This window comes from Nannospalax galili, unplaced genomic scaffold (assembly GCF_000622305.1).
Source record: "Nannospalax galili isolate Female #2095 unplaced genomic scaffold, S.galili_v1.0 scaffold445, whole genome shotgun sequence".
Classification (NCBI taxonomy): Eukaryota; Metazoa; Chordata; class Mammalia; order Rodentia; family Spalacidae; genus Nannospalax; species Nannospalax galili.
In genome coordinates this window covers 478,751-502,950 of record NW_008354184.1, presented here as the reverse complement: position 1 = coordinate 502,950, position 24,200 = coordinate 478,751, and the positions used below count along the sequence as shown (strand labels likewise).

The following is a 24,200-nucleotide window of genomic DNA, read 5'->3' as shown; positions in this document are numbered from 1 at the left end:
GTTCACACATAAATAAATGTAAATTAAAAAAATATTTTATTTATTATTTTTATTTTATGTGTATGAATGTATTGCCTGAACGTATGTGTCGTGCAATGCCGTGGAGGTCAGAAGAGGGCTTCAGATTGCCCTGGAACTGGACTTAAGGACGGTTTGTAGCTGCCATGTGGGTGCTGGGAATCGAACCTGGGTCCTCTGCAAGAACAGTCAGTGCTCTTAACCACTGAGCCATCTCTCCAGCCCCAGTAAATTTTTTTTAAAAAAGGAAAGTGACACAACTATTTTAAAGAAGAAAATTATATTAAGAAGGGACTTGTGAGATTCTTGTTTAAAACGTAGAAAAGGTGAAAAACTTGTATTCTGGAAGAAGGGTCAACCAACAAGGCCCATTGCTGCTGGCTGGGGGTGAGGAGGAGGTGGTCCTGAGCTCAGGAGCCTCTTGCATGGAGTGTGGTGTATGTGAGTGTGTGTGTGTGTGTGTGTGTGTGTGTGTGTGTGTGTGTGCATGCAGAATGCGATGGGTTGTCATGGGAACACAGTAGTGAATGCATACAGGTGTGTATTCTGGGACGGGGTGGTGGAGGACTGGTCGTGAGGAGGGGGGCAATGTCATCACCTTCTATTTCCACCATGTGTCTCCTGGGGCAGGGAATGATGACCCTGTTCTGCTTTGAGGAGCATAGGGTGCTTGGGGTGAGGCTCCCAGGTCTGGTTGGTAGTGCTGGAGGAGCTGTCTCAGCAGATTCGTATGCTTGGATGCTCAGTCATGGCAGGTCTGCAGGTGTGCCTTCTCTAAAGTGCATTCCTGAGGCCACATCCACCCCTGGTCACTCTGGCCCTGGTGCTGCCCTACTGTCTTCGTTACTGGCTAAACCATGCTCGTGACAAGTGTCATTGGCCAGAGCCTCCTTCCCGTGGGCCATCGCCCTGGGTTTTCTCTCAGGTTGGCATCCCTGTCCCCTTCTTGTTTCCTCCCCCATTCCGGCTGTCTGTTGTCTGTACCAGGCACCTCAGCTTGCTGGGCATCTGGGAATCAGAGACTGGACAAATCCATTGAATTCTCATATGGTGAGGACTCTGAGAAGGGGGGCTGGGGACAGAAAGGGAGGGAGGAGCAAAGGACTCGGGAGAGTGGAGTGACCCCCTTGTCCCTGTCCCAGGGTACTCCAAAGCTTGTGAGTAGAAGCCAGCCAGGCTTGGCTGTCTGTCCTGTGGGGAGCTCCCTGTCACTGGCAGCATGCAAGTCCAGTGGGGGCTGGAACTCATAGATCGGTTCACGTGACAGAGCAGCCTTCTGCCCCAGCCCAACTGCTGTGCCTTTTGGGACCAGTTATGCACCTCTAGACTTCCTTTCTGCATCTGTAAAGTGGGTGCAGTAATGTGTGCTGTGCCTGTCTCCTTGGGGCATGTGTGGAACAGATTTGAGCCAAATATCAGAATACGGACCCAGATCTCAGGACCTTCCTTAGCTATAACTGTGGGTGACTCACTGAGTAGGGCGTAAAGGCTGCTGGGAAGGTTTCATTGGAGGTCAGAGCCAGTGGGTGCCCTGGCATGCTGCTTGTGTGTTTTACTTATTTATTTTGAATCAGGGTGTCATATAGTCCAGGATGACCTTGAACTTGATGTTTACCAAAAGACAACCTCGAACTTACACTCTTCCTTCTGAATGACGGAATTACAGGAATGTTCTAGGGATGCATGCTAGGCAAGTACTGTGCCAACTGAGCCACATCCCAGGTTATATGTTTTGTCTTTTTGAGACAGGGTCTCCCTGTAACCCCAGCTGACCTGGAACTCACTATGTAGATCAGGTTGGCCTCGAACTCACAGAGATCCACTGCCTCCTGAGTGCTGGGATTAAAGGCATCCACCACCATGACCAGCCCAAGTTGTGTGTTTTTTTTTAAATTTTTATTATTTTTATTTTATGTGTATGTATTTTGCCTGCATATATGTAAGTGCACTGTGTTGTGCAATGCCTGGGGAGGTCAGAAGAGGGCATCTGATCCCTTGGAACTGGAGTTATGGACAGTGGTTAGCCATCATGTAGGTGCTGGGAACTGAACCCAGGTCCTCTGCAAGAGCAGCCAGTGCTCTTAACCACTGAGCCATCTGTCCAGTGCCCCTGCCAGGTTGTGTTTTTTAATAGTTGCATCTTTATTTTATTTTTTCAGTGGTTGCTCTTACTATCTCCACCCTCCTCCTTTTGGAGACAGAGTCTCATTATGTAGCCCAAACTGTCCTCAAACTTGAGATCCTCCTGCCTCAGCTTCCCGAGTGCTAGGATCATAGGTGTGTGACTTCATCTCACCCGGCTTTTATTTTGTTTATTGTAGATGTAAAACACATGGGCAGGTGAGGTCACATGTCTTAGTGTAGAGCATAGGCATCTGCTTCTGTGGTCACCACTCAGACTGAGGTATCTCCAGTCTAGAAGCTCCCTGGTCTTCCTCCCTTGTGACTGTTCCCTAACTGCCTTTGTCTGATTTTAAACTTCATAGAATTGGGTTTACACTATCTGCTCTGTATGTCTGGCTTCTTCACCCATCAGAAATTCATCCATCATGTTGTGTGTCTTGATGGCCTGTTCTTTTTCCTGGTTTTGTAGTATACCACCACAGACATATTTCTTCTTAACCTTCATACACACTGTTGACATTTTGGGTTGGTGAGTCTTTGTGACCGGGACCATCCTGTGTCATGTAGGTGTTTGGCAGTGTCCTGGTCTCTGCCTACTGGATACCAGTGCCTGCCTTCCCCACCCTTGCCTAGGTCTGGGTTCAACTCTAGTAAGCACTGTTAACTTTCCAAAGTGGTTTTTACCCATAAAGATTAGGTGAATGGATGAATGAATGAATGTGTTAATGGACAGCCCTAAACCCCAGACTCAGCTCAGGGCACAACTGGCTTTCAAAGATGGTAGTGACTGTCACTGCAATGGTCACACATCACCACTTGGTTTTGGAACAGGACCATACTCTGGGGACCTGCAGGGAAGGAGCTGAGCCCACTTCTTCTTAGTACCCTGAGGCACGCACCAGGTATACAGCAGGTATACCATAGATGCTTGGGCACCTCAGAGAAACAGAACTGGTTCAAGACCCCAGCTATGTATCTCTAGGCCACTTTCCCAGGCCTGAACTCCCCATCACCCTGGAGATTGACAGAGGGAACATGGCAGGGAGATTGTAGGCTATACCTGCTGTCTGTCAGGGACCACTTGCCCCCAGCACCCTTCCTCCTCTTGACGTATTTAGACAACTGAGCGGAACCCTGGGAAGTGAATCAGATTTCAGATGTGACAAAAATAAAAACAAATTTGGCCGCCCCCGCCTAGCTCAATGCCCTTCTCTGCCCCCCCTCCCCAATACAGAAGTCTTGCCTGTCAGTAAGACAGGAAGAAGGGTGGTGGTCACCATGGTAACCGTGCAGGCCTCTGGCTGCTCCTGGAGAGGAGGCTGCCCTGCAGGGCCTGCTTGGAAAGGGGCACTGTCCTTGCACCTGGTCACTTTTCTGCCTGGGCCCTGACAGGTGTGTGTCTGAGTGACCCTGGCATGGTGGCGTCCCAGGTGTCTCTGTCCCCACCCTGGTCCACATCCCAGCCTTCATTTTCTCATCCAGCTTGACTTCTTAAGGCTGGGGACCTGATGGCATTCATAGTCAAGGCTTTCTCTATTGAAGATGCTAAGGTCAGGGTGCCCCCTTCCTGACCCCACTGCATGCCACCAGGCCTGGACACCCAGTAAGAGCCCAGCTCGATGGACTGATGGTCACTCTCAGCTCTGCCTTCCTGGAAGGGACCTGGGAGGAGCCATGCAGGTGAGAAAGGCAAAACAGGGTCCCTTGAACATTCAATATCAGGGAACCCCAGATCCCCAGGGTGTGGCTGAGAATGAGGGGCCTGGAGCAGAAAGAGGCAAATTCTGCCCTGCCACATGCTGCCATGCTGGTTGCCTGTTTCCCTATCTGTTCAGTTGCAGCAACAGTAATGTCTACCAGGCTGAGGAACCTTACAGAAATACTGGGTGCCGAACTTGGGCCCAGACTTCAGCAGATTGGGTGATTCTTTTACTGTTTTTGTTTTTTGAGACAGGATCTCTGTAGCTCAGTCTAGCTCCCAACTAGTGATCCTCCTGCTGTAACCTCCTGAGTGATGGAATCACAGGTGTGTTCCAACAATCCTGGCTAGGGTGATTTCTCTTTGAAAGGCTCTAAACAGATATTCACTGTGAGGCTCAAAGGACTTGTAAAGGCAGCTTTCAACTTCTACTCAAGGTCACATTAAGCTCTAAGAAAATGACACCCGGATGGGATCTCTGTCCCTTCCTAGGGAGGTAGTTTTCCCGTTAAAGTCAGGAGAGTCCTGGCTCCTAAGAGAGGCTCCTCCCACTGACCTCCTAGACCCAGACCTGGGCTCTTGAGTGCTGGCTCTGCTTGCTGGGGCAGCTTCTTGCTCCACTTTGATGACCTTCAAGGTTTTTTGTTGGTTTAAGATAGAATCTATGTAGCCCAGGCTGGCTTTGAACTCACCAAGTAGTTGAGGATGACCTTGAATCGATCCTGCCTCTACCTCCTGAGTTCAGAGATCACAGGCTTGTGCCACCCCACCTGAGTTGCTGATACAGCGTGCATTTGGGTAGGAAGCTCGTTGGCAAACAGGTCACTTAGGAAGGGTTTATAACCATCAGGTATTAACCAGGCACCTAGTATATAGCAGTCAATTCATTTGTGCCCACTAACTGCCTATTGGACTCTGAGGACTTTGGGAAGCAGAAGGGGATGAGGGGGAAGGGCTAATGAGGGGTCAGGCCCCTGAAGAGCTCCCCTAGGACTGGCTGGTGGTGGGGCTGAGGTGCTGGGTGGGCCCTGCTACTATAAGGGTGTCTTCTCCTGAGCCTGCTGTTGAGCCACCAAGGAAACTGCATTGTGGTGGTGGTCACTGATCTGCTCATGGCCCCCTGTGTGGAGCAGTTGTAGGTGATAGGCATTGCCTGGTAAAGGCGGGTGGTTTTGTAAGGCAGCTGGGGCTTGGGACCCTCATGGGCTCATCCTATGGCTTGACAGGTCTCTATCTCGTTTCTCATTGGTGTGGTGGGGTCTAGGATCCCATGCTTGCTAAGGATTTCAGAGGGCTCTGTGACGCTGTCTCCCCAACAGGACCAAGAGAGACTCAGATGAAGTAGGCGAGTTGGTTGGGTACCCACTGCAGGATGCTAGTCCCAGGCTTTGTGTCTGGCTGTGAGAGGCAATGGGGAGCTATTGATCATTCCCTTCCCTTATGGGAGATAGCGTTCAAACGCTACCTATTCTGTTTCCCAGAAATCTTGTTCTACCCTCTTGGGGCCTTTGTCTTCCTTTCCATTTTCCCAGGCTTGTCCTGCCTGAGCACTGAGCTCCTTGGTGCATGTGACTAATGGTGGTAATAGCAGGTGTCAGGCCCCACCACCAAGCTGCTCAGCCTGGAGGCCCTGACTTCTGTGACAGTTCTTAGCCCTCACCGCTTGGCCTGGTTCATCTTCTAGGAGGGCAGTGGGACTGTGTCAGGCGCTGTGGGTAGTCTTGCCAAGAGCTGGCCTGACTTCTGAGCCTTGTAGATCTTGGACAGGGCCCAGGCCCTGCCATCTGGGATTTCCCCTTGTGCCTGAAGCTCACAGGGACTGAGATGGTTGCTCCATGAAGGTCTGAAGTTGAGGTGATCCAGGCATTAGAGCAGTTTTACTGGCCCCAGGGCCTCTGTGCTACGGTAAGGGTAGGTGAACTGTGGAGGAGGTAGCGGTGCTCTAAGTCTCTCTGCCTGAGCTGCTCTGTGACCTTGGGGGAGTCACATTGGATCTCTAGACCTGTTTCTTCATCTCTCCCTGATGGATTGTGGTGACAGTGAAGGTGATGTCCCTTGGGTGCCTGGCATGGTGGCTGCCAAGTTTATGACTATGATATGTGCTAGACCAGGTAGGTGGGAAAGCTGAGCACTAGTTTGCTAGGGGTAGAAGGTGCTTCACAAGAAGCTTCTGGAAGTAGTGGCAGATGAGTGGGGCTATTAAGGGTGGGCAGGGGTTTGCCTTAGAGAAAAGCTTAGCATGTGCCTGGGCCGCCAAGAGATTCTGCCAGTAGAGCTTATGGAGATCAGAGTCCAGGAGGCCTTGGGTATTGGGCTAAGCGGTGACAGGGAGCCACGGAAGGCTTTGGAGCAAGAGAGGGCGGTAAGTTGATCAATACGGCAGAGACAAAGTAGCTTGAGGGCAAGAAACGGGAGACTAGTTTTGCATGATGGTTCTGTCTCTGCAGCTGGTCATCTTGGGTAAATCTATACCTTCTACCCCCTGTCTGCTGGAGACGGGGTCTCATATAGCCCAAGCTGGCCTTGAGCTCACTCTGTGCTGAGAATGACCTTGAATTCCTGATCCTCCTGCCTCCACCTCCCAAGTGCTATTGGGATTGCAGGTGTGTGCCACAGGGGAGCAAACTCCAGGCTTTATGCTCGCTAAGCAAACACTGTACTAACTGAGCCGTATTCTGAGCCTTTTTTTGTTTTGAGATAAGGTATTACTATTATCACTCTGTCTGGCCTTTAACCTGAAATGATCCTCCTGCCTCAGCCTCCCTAGTGTTGGAATGAGAGGTGTGTGCTGCCATGCCAGGCTAATCTGTTCCAGTGTTTCCTCTTTGGTAAGTGAGTTTATCAAAGAGGCTTAGGAATCAGATCCTGGCATCACGTGGGGCCCAGTGGAGGGGCAGAAGCTAGAGTTTCAGTTACAGGAGAGGCTGGCGCTAGACCAGAGACACAGTGTGGGCTGGGAGAGGAAGGGAAAGGCATCGTAGGACAGTACACACGGCTGGGAGGAGACAGTGGCCTTGGAGCCCAACAGGTCTGGTGTAGGCTGCTCTTAGCTCCCTGTTTCCCATCTATGTGACCCAACAGGGGTCTGGATTTTCCAGAGCCTCAGTTCCCCCCATCTGTAAATGGGCCTGCTGACCCCTCAGCACCTGCTGGGTACACTTGGGCTTGGGTTTCCAGCTGAAGAAGCTGGGCTGTGAGAGGGAGGTGGGGAGGGGATGAAAGGGGAACCCGGGTACTCACTGATAATTAGAACGTTTGAACTTCAAAAAAGTTAATTAATGATGAAGTTGCTGCCAGAGCAATGCTCTGGCTCAAAGGGGGCTTGGCAGCAACTGAAATTAATTACAGGCTGTGATGGGAGAGTGGCAGCCAGGCCAGGGACAGAAAGGACAGGGATGGGGACCACAGACGACAGCTTTCAAGGTGAGTAAGGTCTGGGGAACAGAGGGGGCTGCTGTCATGGAAACCAGGTCAGTTCTCTTAGCAGGCAGGAGAGGCTTGGCTGCTACGGCTCCAGGGAGCTCTGAGCTGGGCCTGAGCTGGTGTGGCTAGGACCCACAGAGAAACTTATTCATTTGACAAGCCTTGGTCCAGCATCTACTATATGCTTAGAGCTGTGAGTGGGAATCCCTACCATCCAAACTTGGTTCTAGCAGTGGACAAAAACAATGGGATTCACTTCTGTGGTCTGTAGAGCTGTGGAGAGATGTCAAGCTAGAGGCCTCTGGGGTTGAAGAGGTGGGTGGGACTCCTTCCTCACAGGGCCCCATTAAGGATTAGCCCCAGAGGGTCTTGGGAAGAGACATCTCCTGCAAAAGCCCTGGGGTGGAGTGTGTCTGAGACCTGAGAGGGTGAGGAGGAGGCTACAGGCTGAGGGAAGTCAAGCTCTGGGAGGGGCTTCCAAGCTTATGCTGGAGAAACTGGGAGCCATGGCAGGGTTTTGAGCAGAGGGGGAGGCATCTCCCTGGAGTTTTAATGGCTCACTGAGACTGTAGGGCGGAGTCAGAGCAGCCTCTGTAGGCCTGGGAGGTGCTCCTGGATTCCTTAGATAGCCTTCCTTTAAGGTTAGAGCCTGGGACCTCTGCTGAGTGAGGGGAGAAAGAGGTCAGAGGAGGGAGGCATCAGAGGTGGGGGGCTATGGGGGCAGGTCCCTCTCGGAGCCATTTCTTCCTGTGGTTTCTTGTGGGGTATGGCCTGCGGCCTTGCCCACTGTTGGGGCAGGCCTGCTGTAGAGTCTTAGAAATTTGGACACAGTCCATTGAGGGGCCCACATTGAGAGGGGGCAGACATGAACTGTGTATCTGTTCTGGGATGTTACTATTTTGTCCTTGACTTTGTGAACGTGGTTCGAGTGTGTGAGCATGCTGGTCATCCTGCTGAACTGTGTGACCCTGGGCATGTACCAGCCTTGTGATGACATGGACTGCCTGTCGGACCGCTGCAAGATCCTGCAGGTAAGCTGCCTAGGTTTCCCCCTTTCTCCCTCCCATCTGTGATGCTCTCCCTGCCCCATCTCAGGGCTCTACTCTAATGCAGTTTCCAGCCTTTCCCATATGGGTGTCCCACCAGCCTCCTCCAAGCTTCCAACTGAGGCTCCTTACCCCATCTGATCAACATTTCTCTGCCTAAAGTCTGCTTTGGCTCCCCAGTACCTCCATGTCTTTTAGGAATGGCCTCTTATGTCTGTCCTGTTCTCACTTCCCAGGTCCTAGGTAGGCCTGACTTGGCCTTTGCATGGTCCTGGTCGGGGTGTGAGGAATCCCAGCGCAGGGTTCTGGGACTGAATCCATTTTACAGGAGTAGAACACATAGTGTCCATTCCTGGGAAGGGTGGTCCTCCCAGGAGGGAGGGCTCTCTGCCTCTGTCCCAGATCTCAGAGGCTCCTGTCTGCAGCATCTCCTAGGGGGCGTGTTTTTAAATCCACAGCTCTAGCCCATCTTAGACCCACAGAATCACAGTCTCTGGTTGGCTCTGGGGCCCTAGACCCAGTTACAATTGCTTAGAATTGAGCATTTGGAGCCACACCTGAGTTTCAGTCTTAGTCTTGTCACTTGCCTGCTTGACTTCTCTGAGTCTTGTTTCTGTATCTCTAAAGTAGGTCACCCAGTGGGTTGTCACTGTGAGAATTAGAGTGAGAGTGTAGGCCATCTGTATGGCCCAGTACTGGGTGATTCTTAGAATGAGGAGTAGCCTGGTGCCCAGCCCCGTCTTGGGACCTTGTCATGGTCTGGGCTGAGGGAGTGGAAAGGATGGGCTCTGTGACCTTTGGCAGGTTCACCCCCTCTCTAGGCCCAGGTCTGTGACGTGGGTTAGTGGACCAGGGCCTCCAAAGTTCTCTTTCTGCCCCACATCTGGCCTTACATGGGGGCTCTGACTTCCATTCCTGCCCTGAGACCTCATGCTGCCCTGTCTTGTCTTCTTCCTGACCCACAGGTCTTTGATGACTTTATCTTCATATTCTTTGCCATGGAGATGGTGCTTAAGATGGTGGCTCTGGGCATTTTTGGCAAGAAGTGCTACCTTGGGGACACATGGAACCGCCTGGATTTCTTCATTGTCATGGCAGGGTAGGTAGTGGTTGGTTTTGGTGCATGCCAACTGCCATTTAGCCAACCCAGGGGCTTCTGGGAAATGATTCTGTCCTTGTGTGGGAATTCAGGGCCTCTGGGCCAGGGGGCAGTAGAAATGGTACCCTCTGTTGATTGGCCTAGGTAGACAGCTGTCCCTTCCTGTGGCTGCAGTAAGCACATGCCCTGCGTATGCTGAGACTGTTTTATGCTGATTAATTAATTGTATGCTTTTGAGAAAGTCACTTAACCTGGCTAAGCCGCCATTTCCCTATCTATAAAATAGGAGTAAAAATAGCAACCTGGTCAAAATGAGCACCATGCAGTGTCAGCTGTTATCATCACCACTACCATCATCACCACCATCATCATCATCACCATCATTATCATCAGCATCATCATCACCATCATTATCACCATTATCATCATCAGCATCATCATCACTATCATTATCATACCATCATCATCACTACCACCATCATCATCATAACCAGTCGCCATCATCATTGCCATTGTCACCATCATCATCATCATCACTGTCACCATCATCACCATTGTCATCACCATCATCACTATTACCATTACCATCGTCGTCATCATCATTATCATCATCATTACTATCATCTTCATCACTACCACCATCATCATCATAACCAGTCGCCATCATCATTGCCATTGTCACCACTGTCATCACCATCATCACCACTATTACCATTACCATTGTCATCATCATCATCATCTTCTTCATCACCATCATCATCACCAGTATTATTACCATCATCATCATCATCACCATCATTGTCACAGTCACCACCACCATCATTATAACCACCACAATCATAATCACCATCACCATTATCACCACCATTGTCATGGCATCATCATCATCAACATTATCACTATCATTGTCACAGTCACCACCACCATCATCATTATAGTCACTCAGCACAGTCAGAGATGGAGGGAAGACATAAGCACCATCTGACCCCATCTCTGGTAATTTCTAATGAGACACAAGTGGCTTTAGGTGGGAGGATCAGTTAACCCAGGAGTTTAACAACAGTCTGGGCCATAGAATGAGACTTGGGAAAAAAAAAAAAAAAAAGAAGCAGCAAAGGTCTACAAGCCACAGCCAGAGAAGCCAGGCAGGTTCCAGTTGGAGCATCAGTCATTCCTGCTTTCCTGGACTCTGTCCAGCAGCCGGATATGCAGAAGGTTCTGTTGTGTGTGGGTGCTGCCCTGGCGGCCAGGTAAGGAGGGTAGATCATATGTAGGTTGGTCTTTCTGGGCTCGCCGCCCAGGACAGCATCCAGCAGCTCTGCTGTGGTAGGCATCTGCCCTTGGACCGGGTGTCTGGGCAGGGTGCTGTGTTTTGCTGAGAGCATTTAACCCAGGAGCCTGATGGTGCCAGGCTGGAGCTGTGGAGCTTGAGTGGTGTCCTGAGGAGGTGACACATGGAAGGTGAAGGATGAACAGGCACTAACCATGTTCAGTCATGGCTCAGCAGAGCAGGCTTGAGGTGGGGAGAGCAGAAGGCTCATGGCCGTGAGTGGGAGTGTGCCTATCAGTGTATGTGGAAGTGTGTATATACATTTGTACCCGTGTGTATTCCACCATCAATAAGGGACAGCAAGGGTCACATGCACATGGCTGAGAGGGAACCTCCCTCGAAGGACCCAGCAGTGGCTAAGTTCTTGGGCTTTGTCCTGAAATGGGACAGTTCTTGTTTCCTCTCTTCTTCTGAGCGTCCCTTCCTGATTGCACTCTTTTAGAGTCCCAGGCCCCTGGTCCCTAGGCATCCATACCCTGCCTGAAAGGCAGACAGGCTTCAGATAGTTTCTTGGGGACCAGGTCACCCCCTTTGTCTGGTGCATTCTCATTTTATGCTGGCTGAAGAACACTCTTAAGTAGCTTTTCAAAGAAAAGGCTTCAGATAGTGTCATTTTTTAATCTTGGCTGTGCAAACTTGTCTCTTTGATCTTGAAGTGGGAAGGACAGTGAGTGTCTGCTCTGTCTCAGGGTCGTGGCTTTTCTCTCTCAGAACTGGCTGCACTGTGAACTGATAACTCGGGTTACGGGGGCCTGGCATCACCCTACTCTTCTCTTGGAAGGTAATGGTTTTTTCCAGCCTGCCAGTTGGTTTGATTTTTCTCCTCTCCTTCAGAATTCAGACCTTTTCTTTGGAGTGGGTCTGGAACTTGAAGATCCAGCCTCAAGTATTCCTTTGGCTCAGAGCAAAGTTCTGTTCTTTCTTTGTTTTTCTAGCCCATTCTCTTGCTTTGTGCTTCTCGAGTTCCCATTACCTGGATCTTTCTTCCTCTGCCTGGTCTCTGCATCTTTCCCCTGTTTTTCACCTGGAACAGGAGGTAGCTCCTGGATTTAGCTTTGTGAGTTACCCCTGAACTCTCAGCAAGGTCCTCTCTCCCTTGTTGCCCCTCCTAGACTCAAGTCTCTTTCACTCTTTTTCATTCCCAAGGCATCTTCTTGCTCTTGTGTTTTTCTGGGGTTCAGAGCAGCTTGTAACTGTTCTTGTTTTATGAATGTGATATTCACCTGCATCTCCCTAGGCATACTAATGAGGCCTTGCCAAATTCCCTAGTTCTAGAAGGAACTGTAGATCAAAGTGTCATTTCCAAAAGTTAAAAAAAAACCCGAGGGCACCGGGTGCGGTGGCACATACCTTTAATCCCAGAAATGGGGAGGCAGAGGCAGGTGGATCTCTCTGAGATCAAGGCTAGCCTGGTCGACGTAATGAGTTCCAGGCCACTTGGGACTATAGGGCGATCCTGTCTGAAAAATAAACAAAAAACCCCAAAACAAAACAGAAGTTAAGAAAGGAACAATGAGCTGGAGAGATGGCTCAGAGGTTAAGAGCACCGACTGCTCTTGCAGAGGACCCAGGTTCGATTCCCAGCACTCACGTGGTGGCTACGAACCACCCTTAACTCCAGTTCCAGGGGAATTTGAAGCCCTCTTCCTACCTCTGCAGCATTGCATGACACAGGTGCGCTCACAGACATGCAGGCAATGTACTCATACACATAAAATAAATATAATAAATAAAATATTTAAGAAAACAAATGAGTTTTAAAAAAGAGGAACAACAAAACAAAGAAAAATGACCATTGTACAAGCCTTAGAGTGCCATAAATGAGGGACTTGTGGGAGAGTGGCCAGCACTATGGGGAGCAGGTGCAGGGGTCTAGTGGGAAGAGGGCCAGGGGACCGTTAGAGCCGAGTGAGGGTCTGGTGGCGGCCTCCAGTGAAGGAGCCACATTCTGGTGATGGGTGAAAGTCTTTCCTTTTGGGCAGAAATTGTGTACATCTCTGCCTGGTAAGAATCTACAAATTAACATGCAAGTTCACAGTGTCCACATCTTTAATTAACAGGAAAGAGTAATCAAACAAAAGGTATCGTTCCCTAGGCACTGAAGTAACCATCGGGTCGGTACAAGTCCTTTCTCCTGTGGCCTTGCTTCTGAGGTTTCGGGTAGTTTTTCTTAACTCTCATCTCAGGAACATCATTTGTTCAACTGGCTTTGCCCTTCCCATCCCAGAGCCCTCCACGCTGCCCTTTGGACCTAAGCCTCTGTTCCTGTCTGTTCACATTGGAAAAGAAAGACAGAACAGGGGGCTCAGAACTGAGTGAGGGTGAGGGGAGTCACTGATCTCAGCATCCAACATTTTGTGAGGGTTTCTGGTTCATATCTTTCTAGTCCTTGGGGGTAGTGTAGGTCTGGACTCTGCTGACCACAAACCCCAGCATCAAGGAGGGCTGGTGTGGGGCTGCATGCAAAGCATGCATTCAGTTTTACTGTACGAACCTGGGGAAGAGGGCACTGCACCATCACCCTTGGATCCCTCAGCTGATGCAGCTCATCGTGGCTTGGGGATCAGTTCCTCGGGGCCAGAATTATGAACACCCATGGGCTGAGCCCTGTGTTGGATGCTGAACCAGCCCTATCCTGGTCCCCAGGGTCTTCACCATCCTATGGTGTGGGTGGAGAGGGAAAGGTGGGGGTTATACTTGTTCCTCCAGAGTCCAACTCTCACACCTGGCTCTTGCCATCCCCAGAGATGCCCCCCACCTACCCAAAGTCTCATTAGTACTAAAAATGTTTGGTTTCCAGAATAACAGGCCTGACATCCCAAGGATATTTCTTCCCTTCCTGCCCCACCCCTTCCCCAAATTACTGGCTGCTCCTTTCAAGCTAGGGAGGGTGACACAGAACACAGAGTTGCAAGGTTCCTGAGAGGTCACAGCCCTCATCCTCACACCAGTGGAGTGGAACAGAGATCAGAGGCCCTGCTTGCATGATGCTGTCCCTGCAGGGAACTGCAGAGCTCACTACCACACAAGGCAGCCAGTCTCAGATTGGGACAGCCTACTGTGCTAGAAAGTTCTTTCACTGAGCTGAAGTTTGTCTTTCTGTGGTTCCCGCTTGGTACCATTTATTCACTGAGTCAGCATTTATGGACTACCTGCCAGGCCTGGTTCTAGGAAGCGGGAGACAAAAATGAAGGAGACAGACACCCTTTCTGATCTCGTGAGATCAGAGTGGAGAAAACAGATGCAAAACAGAATATCACAGACAAATTCTAAATGGTTTTGTGATGCTGCCTAGAAGGATAGAGGACCAGGAGGTCATGGACCCAGTGTCCACCAGGGGCTGGGCATAAGCTGCTTTAAAGGCACAGAGTGGAGGAGCAGGGTGGAGGGATGAGGGGTGGGGGGATGGGAGCATCCATTTTGCTCTGTGGCTGGTACTTTAATCACGGAGGGTTCTCCATGTCACTCCTGTGCCCCCTCAGCCTGGACTGAGGACATGCCATCTTCCGGATGGGAGCATCCACTTTGCTCTGTGGCTGGTACTTTAATCACGGAGGGTTTTCCACGTCACTCCTGTGCCCCCTCAGCCTGGACTGAGGACATGCCATCTTGCTCCTCACTCTGAGTGGCAGTCACCATGCTCCTTGAGTGTGGCAGAGCCACCTCGGTGCCATTTCACTTAAGCTGTCCTCTCCTGCCTTGTGCATTAGGAGGTCATGCAATATTCAATCACACTTTTGAACTTGAGATCGTCTCTGCTTATAAACCTCCCTTGGCACCTCGTACTGAATTCTGTCTCTTCTCCCATCATGCCCAGGCGTGAAGAGACCACTGCCAGCCACAGGGAGAGGAATGGCGCCTCTGTTAAAAGCTTCCACAGGAATCTGAAGCTGGTCCCTGGGGAAGTGGGGGCTGTGCTGTGTTGTGCTCCTGTGGGCTCTTGGGTGGATGAGTGTTGGCAGCAGGTACCAACACTTTGGATCTGAAAGCCCTTGAGAGCTGAGGGCTGTGCCGACATCCCAGGGAGGACCCTTGTGTGGAAAACAGAGCTGCTGGCTGAGTGACAAGGGTGTGGGGGTCAGGATGGACGACCTCCTCAGCCCTCAGACACAGCCTTTCACCCCTTCTCCGTGCTCCACAAACTTTGGAGAACAACAGGGTGACGGGGCACCTGTCCAAATAGAGTCTTTTGGGTCACACTCCAGGGATGTGCGCCCAACAGGCATGTCAGGGCCCAGGAATCTGCATTAACTCAAGACCCAGGGGTCCTGCTGTGATGGTTTGTGGCTACCCTTAGAGAAGATGCCCTGCAGGAAGATATGAAAGACAGAACTGTTCTCAGTTCTGGAAACGGTGGAAGGGGAAGACACATGGGGGAAGCTTCATGTTTACATCTGTGTCTAGGGTCTGAACAATTCTTGTGATATGTAGGACTTTGTGAGCAGAGTGGTGGGGATGCCATAGAAAAGTGTCTGTGGTTGGACTTGGGATGTAGCTAAGTAGAGTGCTTGCCTAGTGTACACAAACCCCTGGGTTTGATCCCTGGGATCCCAGGACTCAAGAGGTGGAGGCAGGGGTGGGGTGGTCAGAAGTTCAAGGCCATTATCATCAGCTACATAGTGAGTTTGAGGCCAACTTGGAGGACATGAGACTGTTTCAAAAAAATGTCTGTTGTCATTAATAATGATAAATTCACAGTAACTAACATTGGTAACTCAGTTCCCTTGTCAGGGGAGACTTGGAGTCAGGTCAGAATTTACTGTATTCTGGAAGCATCTTTTCCCTTGTGCATGCAGAGAACTTTTTCCACACTGTGACTCTCACAGGCTCCCAGGAAGCAGAAAGTCAATAAAAATTGTTCTTGGGCTTTGGGCTAGAGCTTTGTGCAGTGGTCAGGTGGCATGTCCCCTTTGCAGTTGTCAGCGGAGATCTCCTTTTGTGCAGAGCACTCCATCAGTAGAACTTTAAAAAGCAAAGGAAATTGAATCCTTCAGGTGCTGTCCAGGGCTGCGATCAAAACAAGAGCAGACTTACATTTGTTGAGTGCTTGATGGGGCCTCAGTGCTGGGTACCATCTTGTCTAATTATCTCATGTCTGGTGTTGGAGGGGCTATGCATCACAGGCAAGCCATGGTGATAGCTGTGACTTGCCCAAGGTCACAGGTTGGTAGGGGACGGAGTTAGGAGTTGAACCCTGGGAGCTTGGCCCCAGTAGCTGGGTTTTGGCTCTATGTGACTTACTGGGCATATTTGTTGGGGATACAATTAGCTGTAAGTAACGGGAAATCCAACCTCCTGGGAGTTTTTCTGACAGTACCAAACTTTGAGGTTGGTAGTTTCTGGTGATAGTTCTGTAAGGTGGGGGCTAATGTCCTTATGATTTTCCAGGTCTTTTTTCATGGTCATAGGCAGTAGCTAGAACTATGGGTGTCTGAATTGGAAATGATTAGGAAAGGTAGAGAGACAGCTACACCAGCCAAGCCTGTCTACTTGGATTAGGAAAACATTTTCTTTACCAGATCTCTTCTCTTCCCAGCACTCTTGGCAAGAACCAAATCTCATGGCTACCCTTAGCTGCAGGGAGATGAGGAAAACAGAAAACATCTTTGAACTTGGCTCAGTCAACCAAGAACTGTTCTGTGGGATCAAGTTAAATTGGAGATCCATAGCTTTGCCCAGCCTGGCTGGAGAGGGTCTGTACTCTGTTGAGAAACCTAATGTCAGTACCAATACACACTAGTCTCAGCTAGGGGTCAGAGGGACATTACTAGGCAGTTTCTAGAAGTCTGTTGAAAAGCCTGCCTTCCATGTGGCTGTGTGCATTATGGGTGGGTCAGGGGAAGCACCTTGGCTGTCAGGAGACCCAGGGCGCCTTGTGGGCTGTGTTACTGACAGTTTTACCTTGGACTTTACCTTGGACGGGTCTGCTCTCTGAGACCAGGCCTCCTGGCTTTGGGTCAGGACACAGGGAGGCTCCAGGCCACATTGGTTTCCTTTCTGTTGTGTGAGTTGCTGAAGAGGGGGGCGAGGATGCCCAGAGCCATGTTTTTTAGACAGAGCTGTAATTGGGTGGGTGTGAGCCTGGGAAGTGTCCAGCCCAAATCTGAGTGTGAATATTGGTTTCATTTACATACAAGTCAGGTTGGAGTGGGTGATGGTCACTCTGCAGGCCTGTTTCCATGGAAACAAAATGGTAGCCACCATGAGGGATGGATGAGTTGCCAGAGATCCTCAGACCTGCCTGGTGAGTCAGACTGGTCAGGGGAGTCAGGCAGGAGCCTTCAGGCATATGGTGAAGGGAGTCTCTCAGCTAATTTACTGAAAAGCCTTGTCTTTTTGTGATGGCAGGTTCCAGAATCCTGAAAGTCAGTGTATGCCATCATCCCATAGTTTTTCTCTTTCTCAGTGTTAACATTCCTCCTTAGAGTTTGCTGTGCCATGCAGGATGGCAGTAGGTAGCTCCCACACACACCTTTCCTTCTCTGCTCAATCCATGAACTGAGCCTCCTCGGCTTGGGTTGACTGGAGTGGGTATTCCTCCAGTGTTCATTCCTGAGCCAGTCTTGGTGGGTATCAGCCTTACCCATGCCACATGGCTTGAGAATTGGGAGGATATCAGGGGAGGATGGAAGGAGACCCCTGGCCTGTGCTCCTTGGAGTGTAGTAGGCAACTTGGGCAGCAGGAACTGACTCTTTGGTGAGTTACTGATGGGCTGTTATATCCACAATGATGTCTCGGCCTCTGGACTCCAAGAGGTTAGGCTTGTTAGAGCCATTTGCAGATGAGGAAATGAAGGCATGAAGAGCTTGGTAACCCACCTCAGGTCACTCATCTTATATAGGGAGATCTGAGTTTGCTCAGCTATGCGTGTCCCTGAGCCTGTGCTCACTTACAGTGTGAAGGAGTGCCACCTTTTCAGAGGTCAAAATATTCCCCTTGGCCTGATCTAAGGACTTGGGAAGCCTCACTAACCCTCAGGAAGCTGGGAGGCAAATCCTCTGAGAGAGATGTTTCCTTCTGGCTCTGGTAGACCTTGTAGTTTCCGCTCCCTCTCTTCCCAGCAGCTTAGTCCACCTGGGTGGTTCCAAGACTGAGCTCACTCTTGGTGACAACATACACAAAAATCCATACACTGGGCCTGGGGAAATGGCTCAGTGGATAGTAGAGTTTGGCTCTCCATATTCATGTAAAAGCTGAGGCGGTGTGTCAGCTTGCCTGTAATTCCAAAGACCTGAAAGTGGAGATGGAATTCCTGTAGCAAGCTGGCTAGCTAGACTCTTCATAGCTGTGAGCTCTGGGTTCAACTGATAAAACTTCCCTCAGTGAACAAGGTGGAGAGCAATTGAGGAAAACTTTCCAGGAGATTTCCCCACATCACACCTGGGCCTACACACACACACACACACACACACACACACACATACACACACGCGCGTGCACCACCTCAACATGTGTACTCACACATATGCCAATATGCATACACACTACATACAGAGACACATGCAAAAAAAATATCATGCATTATTGAGTTGGGTGTGCTGACTCAGAAGGCTGATGTAAAAGAGTGCTGCAAATAGGGGCTACAAAGGAAGACCCTTCTATAAAACAAAACAAAGCACCATGTGTATTTTATCTGAAGTCCAAATTTACCCAAGCACTTTTTGCTTGTTTTTCTGGTGACCCTAAGCAGCGATGGATGCTGGAGGAGAGGGTGGAATGTAGGACGGCAATGGGAAGGTCCTGAGTCTCCTGGCCACTGGGCTCCTAGAGCCACCTTGGTTCCCACCTTCCTGGAGTCTATCTTTGTAGCTGATTCTAAGACTTTGTGGCCATTCTTCCTGGTGGTATATTCTTTCTCTAGATTGCTGAACCATGAATTAGGACAGTCACTTTCCTCATCCTTCGAATGGGCTTAACAACCTTTGACCTGGGCTTGGAGACTTTTTATGAAGAACTATGGGTATCTTATTCCCTGTGTGCTACTATAACAAAATACCGCAGGCTGGGGAGGGGAACCTGTTGTTAAAAATAACAGACAAGTATCCCTCATTCTGGAGGCTGGAAGTCCAAAGACAAGTTGTGAACATATTTGAAATGTGGTTTCTTGGAGAGTCCTCACAGGAGGAAGGGGTGAATAGTTCCTTTGTCTTAGTCTATAATGTCTCCAGTCTCACCCTGACGTATTCCTAGGGCCTAACCTCCTCTTTCCATCCACCTGGGTATTAGAATTTCAATATGTGAATTTGGAGGGTGCCACAAACACAGTCCACAGCAATGGGTGAAAGCACCCATGATTGTTAAGGCGCTGGCTCCAGAAAAAGCCGGAATATTACTCCCTCAGTGTCTCTATCCTTCACTTCTTCCTCCTACTGCACTCTCTCCACCAAACCCCTACTACGTGCTGGGTGCTGGGCTAGCATCCCAGGCTGGTCCTCAGGCGACACAGGCTGAGTCATTTCCAGCTGCCTCCTGACAGATGATCCTCCATCACCAGCAGCTTCCCTGCCATAAGCCACATCTCTATTACATTTGAAGAAAGCCCCCCATAGGGCAGAGGAAACACCCTAGACACCACCCCTGGGCTGGGTGTTTCCTGGAAGGGTGTATCACAGGCATTCCATGTTGCTTCTCTGCTGTTCCAAGTTCTTCTCTGCATGTCTCTCAAGGTATTTGACAAGCTCAAACAATAGGGAGCCTGCCTGAGCTTGGGGACCTGGCTGGGACCCTGAGGCAGCCTGAGGAATCAGGACAAGCAGAGTAAGTGGCAGATGCCAGGCATCAGTGGGATACAAGGCAGGAGGGCTCACCTCAGCTTGAGGGTGGTCCTGGAAAGGCCAGGAAGGCACTCCAGGTACAGGACCAGCCTGAGGTGGTCCGGAGCTGGTGGTCGGTGGTCTGGGAACTGGAACTGTTGCTTGTTCCTGGAGGGCAGGATGAGTGGACAGTGCTGAGAACATGCAGAGGGCTTCCAGACCGTATGACCTGGGCTTTCTTGACCCTGCCTAGACTTCTCTGGCAGGTAGTAGGACCCAGGGAAGGGCACAGACAAGTATCATATGACTGGTGGATAAATGTGAACTGAAACAGCCAGTCAAACTTCAGTGGAATTAGGATGGTTCACACTTATTTGGCTGTTCTAAGTCCTGAATCTGCACATGAATTGCTGGAACCCAACCTTGTGCTCTGACCAGAGAATCACACTGCCTCCAGGGATGCTGACCATCCCTCTGGTGTTGTCTTGGGCTTACTGAACCAGCTGAGGAGCAGCTTGTGAACTGTGATGAATGGGGTTAGGGGGAGGTTCCCCAGCTCCAGGTCGTGTTCCTGTGTGCTGAGTCTCAGCTTCTGGGGAAGTGTGTGGGCACTTGGTGGCTACTGAATGCACAGGAGGCCCTTCCCAGCCAGCCAGAACTAAGCTACAGTGGCATTAAACCCAAGAACTCCTGGCCTCCTTCCCTCAGGTCCAAAGGGAAAAAGTAGGCAGAATGGAGGAGTGTAGAGCTGGGATTCAGAATCAGCTGAGGGAGGCTATATGTTTAGGATCCCACCTCTCTGCAGTGCTTGCCTTAGCTTGCCTCTGGATTGGCATAATACTCAGGCCACAGTGGTCCTCAGAGCCTCTGGATTTCTAGGCATTGTAGTCAGAGGGGACCTGTACCCCACCTGGGGCTGCATACCTGTTCTGAACCCCATCAAGGCACCAAACCTGGGGGAATGTGTCTCCATCTAACCAGGCCTGGGCCTCTCCTAGGAGCCAGGAGAGAAGGGAGGGGGCTCTTTGGCACATCATGGGAAGGTGTCATGGAGAATCAGCCTCATCCTTCCAGCTTGCTCCTGGCCCCCACCCCAACCCAGCTCCAAGGTGAGGACAGCAGGGAACTGAGCTCAGTCCCTCTCTTCCTTGGGTGGTTCCAGGGTGGAAGTACTTCTTTAAAGCAAAATTGCTTACCTAATTAGGCGTTTGGGAGCTGGCAGGAGGTGGTGGGGGTTTGTTGATTTTTTTTTTCTTAAGACTTTTAGCACTGAAGCTTCGTGATAAGGTAACTGTGTAACGAAGAATTAATTTCTCACTCTCTAAAGTGATGTCTTACTTGGGGCCTGAGGGAAGTCAGCCCCGAGGTTGTTTATCCATTCAGAGGCTCCTTCCTCACCTGGGGAAGAGGACCTGTGGCCATGCACTTTGCACTTTGACAAGAGGGTGACAAGAGGAGGAGGAGGAGAAAAAGGGGGGAAGGGTGGAGGAGGGAAGAAAAGAAGATGGCTTTTGTCATTGCAGGTGGCCTTGGGCACAGGGTGGGCGGTGTTATTCACACTAGTGTGTTCCTTGAGTGTCTCTGGCAGCAGGTGGAGCTGGGTGGGAAGGTCAGAGGAGAGAGGGGCACACCCAGCACCACAGCGTCTCCTGGGGGCAGCTGCCCTGAAAGTGCTGATGGAGCTGGCCAACCCCCCTGCACCCCTGCTGGGAATGGAACCCAGGGCCTGGCACATTCTAAGCAAGTTCTCATCCCCTGAGCTTCGGCCCAGCCTGCTGCTCTGGTTCCCAGATGTTTCCCATGGTCTCTTGGGGCTCCTGGACAGGATCACCAAAGATTGCCTGTGGATAGGCCACCCTTGTCTTTCATGTCTCCTCCCTGTCCATACTTCCTGGAATTGCCTCTGAATCCTTAGCTCAGAATCTTGGGAAGGGAACCCATCCCAGCCAGATGTGGACCATGAGGAGGGAGTTGGAACAGAGAGTGGTGATGGTTGTGGGGGTGGTGGTGGTGATGAATTTCCTCAAGGAGAAAGGGTGTGAGGGGGTGTGTGCCTGAGGTACCCTGTGAGCCTGGCACCTAGGGTGACTGGAGGTAGGAGAATGGGCGGAGGAGGCCAGGCTGTAGAGGGCCTTGTAGGCTGTGGTCAGGGGCTTGGACTTCCTTTTGAGAGCAGTGGGGAACCATAGAAGGTTTTAAGGAGGCACAGTTCCATCTGAGCTTTAGATCTGTGTTGTCTGTGATTGGGCTGGGGAGGGAAGGACGGGGGAAGCAAGAGACAGAACAGGAGGGAGACTGTTGCAGCTGTCAGGAGAGAGGGATGGTGACGCAGTCTCAGTCTCTGCAGGGATGGCGGAGATGTCAGCAGCTGTCCCATGTTGGACTTGCTGGTGCAAGAGTTCCTGCCCGGATGGTAAGAATCCTAGGGCAGAGACATAAACACGCAGTTCCTGCCTCCCAATCAAGTGCTTTCCCTGTCCAGCTTTTCTGTCCTCTTTCCCTTGGAGAAGAATGGGAACCACTGGATGTTTTACAGGGTACTGCTTATTTACCATATGATGGTGCACTATCCTGCTCCCCCAGGCAGTAGAAGGCCCTCAACAGGGTCATGGAATGCAGGAGAGAGAAAGCCTAGGAGAAATGTGTGGGCAGATGGATTCTGTGGAAGGCCTCACAGTGTCTGGATCTTTCATGTTGCTAAGAACTTGGTAACATCACATTTTCCCTTTTGATTGGCTGCTAGGAATCTCAGAGTTCAGATCTTGACACTAACTTCTACAGGAAGTTCCACTGGGGGAGGACTGATTTTCATTGGGGAGTCTGAGGGCTGAAACTGATGAGGTCTTGGGAACTTTTACAGTAGACTGTTCCTGCCTGAAGACTTGGGGGGGTCAGATCCAGGATGGAGGGAAAAAGGGGCTGGACTAGAGTGTGGCTTCCCTCTGCTCCTTCTGAGGCTTCCAGAGTTCCAAGGCACTGCTGGGCTGTGACTGCTTTGACTTAGGAATGGAGTGTGTGTGTGTGTGTGTGTGTGTGTGTGTGTACACATATGTGTGTCGCGGGGCAGGGTGGGGTAGAGTTACTGAGTCTGAGACCAAGTCTGTGAGTCTGGTTGGGTTTCCACAGCAAGGAGGTGTTCAGACTGTTGTTTACTAACTGGGCAACATGAGTTTTGATGGTATCTAGTCACAACCCAAGTCCTGCCCAGGACCCTGGGAGCCTGTCCTTCTGTCTGGTCATGGAGAAACAGTGTAAGAGAACGTAATTTCTCACCAAGATGCTGAACTGCCCTGCGTATCCCTGTCCCAGGCTCATTCTGGGGCAGGGCCTCACTTAGCGCTGATGAGCTGTGGATATGAGGGTTCTAGGGGCAGAGAGGGGGATGGTGGAGCACCTGGCTGTGTGGGGGCTTGGAGTCAGGGACAAGCTGGAGGTGCCCGAAGGTTCCTTGCTGAGGCTAGATGCCTGGAGCCATCTCTCTCTCCCTGGTTGACTGAGGATGGGCCAAGGTGGGTTTAGACTATTGGCTGTGCTCAAATGTGGGGGCCTCAAGTGGAAGAACACAAGCACACCATTAAGACAATGCCTGGACACAGCTCACAAACGGCTCCTGCTTTTCTGCCTACCAGTATGCCCAAACCTGCAATCATTTTCTTGAGGCTTCACGGGAGTGGGTCTAGCCCCATGGGAGCTAGGTAGGTGTGCCTGTTGGAGCCTGGGCACAGTCTATGGGAATGCCATCTCCTGCACCCCCAGCACCGTGAGCACCGTGAGCCTCGGGGCCCAGCTGGTGCTAGTGCCACCCCATGACCAGATCTAGAGAACCTGAGGTGGCAAGAAGAAGGTCCATGGAGTGGGTGGATGCGGCGGAGCAGCTCCCCAGGCCAAGGGGTGTACATGTGTGTCAGAGCAAATGCATGCCAGGGTGAACCCCGTGTGTGTGCCCGAATGTGCCACCCCCACAGTGCCTCCGTCACAAGCATCCCCCAGCTGCCGGGAGAGCTCTCTCTACACAGTATGAAAATGACAGTTTGACTCACCCACGTGCGGAATCCTCACGCGGCCTGCTCCCTGCAGCCTGCTCAGGGTCCTTCTGTCTTCCTCCATAGCCAGCCCTCAGCCTTACCCTCTCTGATGCTGCTGCCCTAAACCTGTCCCTCCTCCCCTCCCTCCTCTCCTTTCCTCCTCAGAGCTCTGGTTTTATTCACCGTTACTTTGTTGGGGTCATCTGTATCTGGGGATTTTAGTCTGGAGTAGGAGAGTGCTTGCCTGAGGGTTCCCATGAGTAAGTGAGTGGATGGTTGAGCCCAGGTGTGCATGTGTAGGGGTCATGCATGCCCAGGGGAGCCTACAAGGAATCTGCCAGGCATGGACGGGAGTAGGGGATGGATGGGGGCATCTCAGGCAAGGCTTTTGCTCAGTTACTCTTCAAGCGACAGAAGGGGGGCGGCAGCTCACAACAGTCGGACAGGTTTGCTGGGTGTGTAGGAAAGCCTTCATTTCCCTGCCCACGTGGGTGACAGGTGAAGCTGGCATCCAAGCTGGAGCTGGGGTAAGGATGGGGGAGGGTCTGGTGAGGGACACCTAGGGTCAGGTAAGGGCATCTTTTCAGTGGCGGAGGGGCAGTGGCATTCACAGTAGGTAGCATCCAACTGAAGTAACTGAATGAGGAAACAATGCTGGTCCCGGAGAGCTGCCCCATGGTAG

At 51.0% G+C, this 24,200-nt stretch overlaps 1 protein-coding gene across 1 annotated transcript in view; it reads left to right on the top strand.

Moving 5' to 3' along the window:
• Window positions 1–8,189: 8,189 nt before the first annotated feature.
• The window catches only part of Cacna1i (calcium voltage-gated channel subunit alpha1 I), a 75,497-nt gene continuing 59,486 nt past the window's right edge, over window positions 8,190–24,200 (top strand). The window contains exons 1-2 of the mRNA XM_008851217.2: window positions 8,190–8,295; window positions 9,276–9,409. Coding sequence (XP_008849439.1) covers window positions 8,203–8,295; window positions 9,276–9,409 — 227 coding nt within the window. The 5' untranslated portion in view covers window positions 8,190–8,202. The remainder of the gene's footprint in view (window positions 8,296–9,275; window positions 9,410–24,200) is intronic.